Source organism: Procambarus clarkii, chromosome 45 (genome assembly GCF_040958095.1).
Source record: "Procambarus clarkii isolate CNS0578487 chromosome 45, FALCON_Pclarkii_2.0, whole genome shotgun sequence".
NCBI lineage: Eukaryota > Metazoa > Arthropoda > Malacostraca > Decapoda > Cambaridae > Procambarus > Procambarus clarkii.
Window position 1 is genome coordinate 17,771,900 of NC_091194.1, and position 9,692 is coordinate 17,781,591.

Sequence of the window (9,692 nt, forward strand, 5' to 3'; positions counted from 1 at the left end):
TACACAGCTACTTTACACATAATATTTTGAGTGACATATTATGAATTACTTATTTAAGTAAGGTAGAAGATAAGTGGCAGTAACGGGGCGGAAGATATCACATCAGAAGAAGGAGGAACGACAAACTAAGTAACTTGGAGCTACTTGCAAACGACACCGAGATGATAAGCATATTTTTATGGAACTTAAAGCCACTTATGGAACTTTTAGCCACTTAAAAAAATGTAAGTGATAAAATCTTGCAGGTTAACTTGGAAAACTTAAATAGAAGCTGAAATAGTAACCCTTACGACGTCCTTGGAGACTTAAGTAACCTTTACCACATCCCCTGAGGACTTAAGTAACTCTTACGACGACCATGGAGATTTAAGTAACTTACATCGTCCCTTAAGGACTTAAGTAACCCTTACGACGACCCTGGAGATTTAAGTAACTTACGACGTCCCTGGAAACTTAAGTAACTTACATCGTCCCTTGGGGACTTAAGTAACCCTTACGACGTCCTTGAAGACACTTAAGTAACCCCTCAAATACATCGTTCATTAATCCTATTTAAATCTTTCGATACTTTGGCACCATTTTAAATCCACCTTCACCGCCTCCTTCAGCTTACTGTAAGCTGCTTGGTGGGAGCGTCACATAGCGTGTGGCGGGTCACACACTATGGATAATGTGTGGATAATGTGGCATGTGGATAATGTGTGGATAATGTGGATAATGTGGCGCATTATCCACATGCCTGGCTTGTGACCTGCATAGGGCTCTTGTGTAATTGGTAACAACTTTAAGTGTCTTTGGTCTACTTCACAATAACTTCTAGGCTTATCCAGTCACTGCAGACCCGAGATCACTTTTAAAAACTTTACGTGACAGCTTACTACTGCTACTTGGCGCTCACTTTAGAGCTTATGCGGTCACTAGAGCTACTTGGCGCTCACTTTAGAGCTTATCCAGTCACTAGAGCTACTTGGCGCTCACTTTAGAGCTTATCCAGTCACTACAGCCACTTGGCGCTCACTTTAGAGCTTATCCAGTCACTACAGCCACTTGGCGCTCACTTTAGAGCTTATCCAGTCACTACATCTACTTGGCGCTCACTTTAGAGCTTATCCAGTCACTACAGCCACTTGGCGCTCACTTTAGAGCTTATCCAGTCACTACAGCTACTTGGCGCTCACTTTAGAGCTTATCCAGTCACTACAGCTACTTGGCGCTCACTTTAGAGCTTATCCAGTCACTACAGCTACTTGGCGCTCACTTTAGAGCTTATCCAGTCAGTAGAGCTACTTGGTGCTCACCTAGCAGCTTAAGCACACAGTACCTGGTTCCTGGAACACGGAGAAAGACCCAGCAAGTCGATGGCAACAGAGCGCAGGTGTCCAGCGGCCTCCATGTTGCTACACTGTACTGTGAACAGTGATACAGTGTCTCCTGATAGCTCCGTCCAGAGCCCTCCCTGGAGATGTGGGGGCTGGTCATGGTCTGGGGGGAGGGGGGGAGCTGGTCGTGGTCTGGGGGAGCGGGGGGAGCTGGTCATGGTCTGGGGGGGGGGGCGGGGGGAGCTGGTCATGGTGCGGGGGGAGCTGGTCATGGTGCGGGGGGAGCTGGTCATGGTCTGGGGGGAGCGGGGGGAGCTGGTCATGGTGCGGGGGGAGCTGGTCATGGTGCGGGGGGAGCTGGTCATGGTCTAAGAAGCAGGGGAGCTGATCATGGTCTTAGACGCAGGGGGAGCTGGTCATGGTCTAAGAAGCAGGGGAGCTGGTCATGGTCTAAGAAGCAGGGGAGCTGGTCATGGTCTAAGAAGCAGGGGAGCTGGTCATGGTCTAAGAAGCAGGGGAGCTGGTCATGGTCTAAGAAGCAGGGGAGCTGGTCATGGTCTAAGAAGCAGGGGAGCTGGTCATGGTCTGGGGAGCTGGTCATGGTCTAAGAAGCAGGGGAGCTGGTCATGGTCTGGGGAGCTGGTCATGGTCTAAGAAGCAGGGGAGCTGGTCATGGTCTGGGGAGCTGGTCATGGTCTAAGAAGCAGGGGGAGCTGGTCATGGTCTAAGAAGCAGGGGAGCTGGTCATGGTCTGGGGAGCTGGTCATGGTCTAAGAAGCAGGGGAGCTGGTCATGGTCTGGGGAGCTGGTCATGGTCTAAGAAGCAGGGGAGCTGGTCATGGTCTGGGGAGCTGGTCATGGTCTAAGAAGCAGGGGAGCTGGTCATGGTCTGGGGAGCTGGTCATGGTCTAAGAAGCAGGGGGAGCTGGTCATGGTCTAAGAAGCAGGGGAGCTGGTCATGGTCTGGGGAGCTGGTCATGGTCTAAGAAGTAGGGGAGCTGGTCATGGTCTGGGGAGCTGGTCATGGTCTAAGAAGCAGGGGGAGCTGGTCATGGTCTAAGAAGCAGGGGAGCTGGTCATGGTCTGGGGAGCTGGTCATGGTCTAAGAAGCAGGGGAGCTGGTCATGGTCTGGGGAGCTGGTCATGGTCTAAGAAGCAGGGGAGCTGGTCATGGTCTGGGGAGCTGGTCATGGTCTAAGAAGCAGGGGAGCTGGTCATGGTCTGGGGAGCTGGTCATGGTCTAAGAAGCAGGGGGAGCTGGTCATGGTCTGGGGAGCTGGTCATGGTCTAAGAAGCAGGGGAGCTGGTCATGGTCTGGGGAGCTGGTCATGGTCTAAGAAGCAGGGGAGCTGGTCATGGTCTAAGAAGCAGGGGAGCTGGTCATGGTCTTAGACGCAGGGGGAGCTGGTCATGGTCTAAGAAGCAGGGGAGCTGGTCATGGTCTAAGAAGCAGGGGAGCTGGTCATGGTCTGGGGAGCTGGTCATGGTCTAAGAAGCAGGGGAGCTGGTCATGGTCTAAGAAGCAGGGGAGCTGGTCATGGTCTAAGAAGCAGGGGGAGCTGGTCAGGGCCGGAGAAGCGGGGCTTGCTGGTTATAGCCGGCCTAGGATTAATAACCGGCCGCGCCCGCTTCATATAAAAGGTTATTGATGTTTCGCGCTTCAGAGGTAAGAGCAACGGGTGATATATTTTGATCGTGCTGAGGTCAATAATACCAGCGGTGCGTTCTCCCTCCCTCTCCTAGCTCACGGCTATTCATCCTTCACTCTCCTGCGTCCTGCCCTCCCTACAGCTGTCGCTGGAGATAAGTTGCTTGTAGGTGGGGATTTGAGGTGTGCTATTTATAAGGGATTTACGCCCTCTTAATGAGCCAAAGGGATCGAAGTAAGTGTATTTAGCGGAAAACATTTGGCTTTCCACCAGCGGGGATCGCGTACTTCGCCTGCCACTTATCCCGCTGACTCCACTTCCCCCGGCGGGTAATGACGCGATGGAGACCGACGGACGAATCAGAGATCAGAATGGGTTAGACTCCGCCCCCTCGAGGAAGCTCCGCCCCGAGGCTTGGACCATTGGGGCGGGGCCGCCTAAAGCCGATAGCGCGAGGCATGGGGGAGAGTGCGTCCAGACGCCCCACCGGTAACACCATCACTCGCGCGTGTCCTCCGGCTAGGATACTAATTTCCCGAGGGACTACTTGTGCTCCGACGGCTCCGGTTTAACCTCCACCCCTCCTCCCCCCTCCCCGAGGCTCATCCATCCGCCATGATAACAGTAAGTAGTCCACGACGCTTCCCTCACGCACCTATGTTTTTGTCGCATTTTACGGCTGGGGACGACGGCTATCGCCGATTCGAACACGGCTGATGCTGCTGAAATGAAGAAATCCTCGTTAAATCACGCCGGAAATCGACAATCTGGCAATTAGTGCGATATAACTCTTACACCAATAACAAACGCGATACAAAGTGAAACAATGATGGTACTTGCATCACGGCAGAGAAGATGGCCGACAAAACTTGACGGATTCCTTGACGGAAAAAAGTGTGAACGAATCAGAAATATTTTCCCCCTTCACTGTGAAGAAACTAACACCCAAAACACGCCCCAACAGTCACAATAACTAATACCCTCCAAAAAAACAAACCTAGGAAGATATATTTATAGCACTTTGTAGCTATCGTATGATATCATCAGTGACTAAATTGGCCCGACCCGAGCACTGAGGGCACCTGCCTCACCTGGGCCCCGTCCTCACGCATTGATCTGCCGCCTCTTATGCTCAGTGGTGTACCTCTACGGCGTGTAGTATACTGACGTCGGTGTACCTTTATTGCGCATCTTTATTGACGTCAGTGTATCTTTATAGCGCATCTTTATAGACGTCAGTGTACCTTTATTGCGTACCTTTATTGACGTTAAAATATCTTTAGAGCGCATCTTTATAGACGTAAGTGTAACTTTATAGTGGTCAGTGTACCTTTATAGCCCATTTTTATAGACGTCAGTGTACCTTTGTTGCGCACCTTTATTGACGTCAGTGTACCTTTGTTGCGCACCTTTATTGACGTCAATGTATCTTTAGAGCGTATCTTTATACCTGGTTGATGGGGTTCTGGGAGGAGTTCTACTCCCCAAGCCCGGCCCGAGGCCAGGCTTGACTTGTGAGAGTTTGGTCCACCAGGCTGTTGCTTGGAGCGGCCCACAGGCCCACATACCCACCACAGCCCGGTTGGTCCGGCACTCCTTGGAGGAATAAATCTAGTTTCCTCTTGAAGATGTCCACGGTTGTTCCGGCAATATTTCTTATGCTTGCTGGGAGGACGTTGAACAACCGCGGACCTCTGATGTTTATACAGTGTTCTCTGATTGTGCCTATGGCACCTCTGCTCTTCACTGGTTCTATTCTGCATTTTCTTCCATATCGTTCACTCCAGTACGTTGTTATTTTACTGTGTAGATTTGGGACCTGTCCCTCCAGTATTTTCCATGTGTATATTATTTGGTATCTCTCTCGTCTCCTTTCTAGTGAGTACATTTGGAGAGCTTTGAGACGATCCCAATAATTTAGGTGCTTTATCTCGTCTATGCGTGCCGTATATGTTCTCTGTATTCCCTCTATTTCAACAATCTCTCCTGCTCTGAAGGGGGAAGTGAGTACTGAGCAGTACTCGAGACGGGACAACACAAGTGACTTGAAGAGTACAACCATTGTGATGGGATCCCTGGATTCGGATTTATAGACGTCAGTGTATCTTTAAAGCGTATCTTTATAGACGTCAGTGTATCTTTATAGCGTATCTTTATAGACGTCAGTGTATCTTTGAGCGCATCTTTATAGACGTCAGTGTATCTTTAAAGCGTATCTTTATAGACGTCAGTGTATCTTTATAGCGTATCTTTATAGACGTCAGTGTATCTTTGAGCGCATCTTTATAGACGTCAGTGTATCTTTAGAGCGCATCTTTATAGACGTCAGTGTACCTTTATAGCGCACCTTTATTGACGTCAGTGTACCTTTATAGCGCACCTTTATTGACGTCAGTGTACCTTTATAGCGCACCTTTATTGACGTCAGTGTACCTTTATAGCGCACCTTTATTGACGTCAGTGTACCTTTATAGCGCACCTTTATTGACGTCTGTGTATCTTTATTGCGCATCTTTATAGACGTCAGTGTACCTTTATTGTGCAACTTTATTGACGTCAGTGTACCTTAATAGTGGTCATCGTACCTTGCAGCGATCATCGTACCTTGCAGCGTTCATCGTACCTTGCAGCGTTCATCGTACCTTGCAGCGTTCATCGTACCTTGCAGCGTTCATTGTACCTTGCAGCGTTCATTGTACCTTGCAGCGTTCATTGTACCTTGCAGCGTTCATCGTACCTTGCAGCCTTCATCGTACCTTGCAGCGTTCATTGTACCTTGCAGCGTTCATTGTACCTTGCAGCGTTCATTGTACCTTGCAGCGTTCATCATACCTTGCAGCCTTCATCGTACCTTGCAGCGTTCATCGTACCTTGCAGCGTTCATTGTACCTTGCAGCGTTCATTGTACCTTGCAGCGTTCATTGTACCTTGCAGCGTTCATTGTACCTTGCAGCGTTCATTGTACCTTGCAGCGTTCATTGTACCTTGCAGCGTTCATTGTACTCTATAGCGTTCATCATCCCTTGTAGCGTTAAGTGTACTCTACAGCGTTCATCATACCTTGTAGCGTTAAGTGTACTCTACAGCGTTCATCATACCTTGTAGCGTTAAGTGTACTCCACAGCGTTCATCATACCTTGTAGCGTTAAGTGTACTCTACAGCGTTCACCATACCTTGTAGCGTTAAGTGTACTCCACAGCGTTCATCATACCTTGTAGCGTTAAGTGTACTCCACAGCGTTCATCATACCTTGTAGCGTTAAGTGTACTCTGCAGCGTTCATCATACCTTGTAGCGTTCAGCGTACTCTGTAGCGTTCATCATACCTTGTAGCGTTCAGCGTACCTTTATAGTACTCATCATACCTCTATGGCGTTACGCGTACCGTTCTAGCGTTCACCGTACCTTTCTAGCGTTCACCGTACCGTTCTAGCGTTCACCGTACCGTTCTAGCGTTCACCGTACCGTCTCGGCCTTCACCGTACCGTTCTAGCGTTCACCGTACCGTCTCGGCCTTCACCGTACCGTCTCGGCCTTCACCGTACCGTCTCGGCCTTCACCGTACCGTCTCGGCCTTCACCGTACCGTCTCGGCCTTCACCGTACCGTCTCGGCCTTCACCGTACCGTCTCGGCCTTCACCGTACCGTCTCGGCCTTCACCGTACCGTCTCGGCCTTCACCGTACCGTCTCGGCCTTCACCGTACCGTCTCGGCCTTCACCGTACCGTCTCGGCCTTCACCGTACCGTCTCAGCCTTCACCGTACCGTCTCAGCCTTCACCGTACCGTCTCAACCTTCACCGTACCGTCTCAGCCTCCACCGTACCGTCTCAGCCTCCACCGTACCGTCTCAGCCTCCACCGTACCGTCTCAGCCTCCACCGTACCGTCTCAGCCTCCACCGTACCGTCTCAGCCTCCACCGTACCGTCTCAGCCTTCACCGTACCGTCTCAGCCTCCACCGTACCGTCTCAGCCTCCACCGTACCGTCTCAGCCTCCACCGTACCGTCTCAGCCTCCACCGTACCGTCTCAGCCTCCACCGTACCGTCTCAGCCTCCACCGTACCGTCTCAGCCTCCACCGTACCGTCTCAGCCTCCACCGTACCGTCTCGGCCTCCACCGTACCGTCTCGGCCTCCACCGTACCGTCTCAGCCTCCACCGTACCGTCTCAGCCTCCACCGTACCGTCTCAGCCTCCACCGTACCGTCTCAGCCTCCACCGTACCGTCTCAGCCTCCACCGTACCGTCTCAGCCTCCACCGTACCGTCTCAGCCTCCACCGTACCGTCTCAGCCTCCACCGTACCGTCTCAGCCTCCACCGTACCGTCTCAGCCTCCACCGTACCGTCTCAGCCTCCACCGTACCGTCTCAGCCTCCACCGTACCGTCTCAGCCTTCACCGTACCGTCTCAGCCTCCACCGTACCGTCTCAGCCTCCACCGTACCGTCTCAGCCTCCACCGTACCGTCTCAGCCTTCACCGTACCGTCTCAGCCTTCACCGTACCGTCTCAGCCTTCACCGTACCGTCTCAGCCTTCACCGTACCGTCTCAGCCTTCACCGTACCGTCTCAGCCTTCACCGTACCGTCTCAGCCTTCACCGTACCGTCTCAGCCTTCACCGTACCGTCTCAGCCTTCACCGTACCGTCTCAGCCTTCACCGTACCGTCTCAGCCTTCACCGTACCGTCTCAGCCTTCACCGTACCGTCTCAGCCTTCACCGTACCGTCTCAGCCTTCAGCGTACCATAACAGTGAACACTTCTAGCAGGCGTTGGCCGGTGCTTGTGTAGTGTGGCGTCGTGCGCCATAGTTGGGTCGTTAAGGGGCCTAATTAACGGGCTCCATATTTCTTAAGACTAGGCGCTGTGACAGCTGCTCTAGGCGCTGTCACAGCTGCACTAGACGCTGTCACAGCTGCTCTAGGCGCTGTCACAGCTGCTCTAGGCGCTGTCACAGCTGCTCTAGGCGCTGTCACAGCTGCTCTAGGCGCTGTCACAGCTGCTCTAGGCGCTGTCACAGCTGCTCTAGACGCTGTCACACCTGCTCTAGACGCTGTCACACCTGCTCTAGACGCTGTCACAGCTGCTCTAGGCGCTGTCACAGCTGCTCTAGACGCTGTCACACCTGCTCTAGACGCTGTCACACCTGCTCTAGACGCTGTCACACCTGCTCTAGACGCTGTCACACCTGCTCTAGACGCTGTGTTCGTGTCAGCCGTCAATATCGTACTTATGTCATTGCACGTTTCGGCTGTCGGTCAATGGGAGTTTTGCGCACCTGTCAAGGTAAGTTTTGCGCACCTGTCAAGGCAAGTTTTGCGTACCCGTCCACGCAATTCGTGCTTTCCCGTGCTGGGGGTGGATGCGTAATGGAGCGTAATGTGGCGGGAAACGTCCCCGAGGCTTGGTGGTGACGCACAAGCCTCGTGGCGTATGTGCAAGATGTGTGACGCAATGTGTGTGTGGAGTGACGCAGTGTGTGTGGAGTGACGCAGTATGTGGAGTGACGCAGTGTGTATGAGGAGTGACGCAGTGTGTATGTGGAGTGACGCAGTGTGTATGTGGAGTGACGCAGCGTGCGTATGTTTTGATACAGCACGTACACGGCGTGACACATCATTTGCGTATTTTAGCGTATGTTAAATGCGTAATGTATTTCTGTATTTTGTATTCTGTAGTGTTCTACCTCGTCCAATTGATTAATAATTCTAATACAGCAAAAATTATTATTATTATTGTCGAGAAAATAAATTGGAAAATAATGCGGGGATTCGAACCAGCGACCCGGGTGCTGCCAGCCCCACGCCCTAACTCACTGGAGCAAGACATGAGCTATAAGTAACCTACCCCCGGGGTGCTCAGGTCTCCTCCATAGATGCCGCCACTCGCCTCATACTAAATCAATTATTTTTTTTACAAATTACCCGCGTTCAATTTTTTTTACTGATATGTCATGGTAGTGAGTTCCTTGTATATTATTATTATTTAAAAATCGTGGTGTCCCGTGTTCTCAGTAACGAGAGAATGTGGCACTGAATACACCGTCATTAAGAAACTCAAACTGTACCATCATATAATTACTCTACACAAGAAAAGTTTGATTGATCATAGATGATTATATGGAGGAGTAGCGAGGCGTGAGAACAAGTCCTTCTTTACGGCTGTGACACACACTGTAGCTGAATGGTCTAGGAAACTAGCATGTCTCTAAGAGCTCCGAGCATCACCTAGAAATTCTAGATGTTAAGAAGAGCATAAATGAGATCACATTGTACTCACCACCATTGTACTCCAGGGGCCTCGTAGCCTGGTGGATAGCGCGCAGGACTCGTAATTCTGTGGCGCGGGTTCGATTCCCGCACGAGGCAGAAACAAATGGGCAAAGTTTCTTTCACCCTGAATGCCCCTGTTACCTAACAGTAAATAGGTACCTGGGAGTTAGTCAGCTGTCACGGGCTGCTTCCTGGGGGTGGAGGCCTGGTCGAGGACCGGGCCGCGGGGACACTAAAGCCCCGAAATCATCTCAAGATAACCACGAAGCCCACTTTGTTGACAAGAGACTTTGCTCTTGAAACAAGAGCAGCACTGGTTAGTAAGAAGCAAACGAGTACAAAGAGACTTTTATATGTACTATACTGAAGCCCTGAGAAAACATTGCGGGATCGAACCCCACAATATTTTATCAAGAAACGAGTTCACAGGAACAAACCCGCTCCGCCAGGGA

General features: G+C 51.2%; 1 protein-coding gene across 1 annotated transcript in view; it reads left to right on the forward strand.

Annotated features, from left to right (window-relative positions):
• Positions 1-3,450: 3,450 nt before the first annotated feature.
• Positions 3,451-9,692, forward strand: part of LOC123751758 (uncharacterized) — a 29,194-nt gene continuing 22,952 nt past the window's right edge. The window contains exon 1 of the mRNA XM_045733839.2: positions 3,451-3,592. Within this exon, the coding sequence (XP_045589795.2) occupies positions 3,584-3,592 (9 nt within the window). The 5' untranslated portion in view covers positions 3,451-3,583. The remainder of the gene's footprint in view (positions 3,593-9,692) is intronic.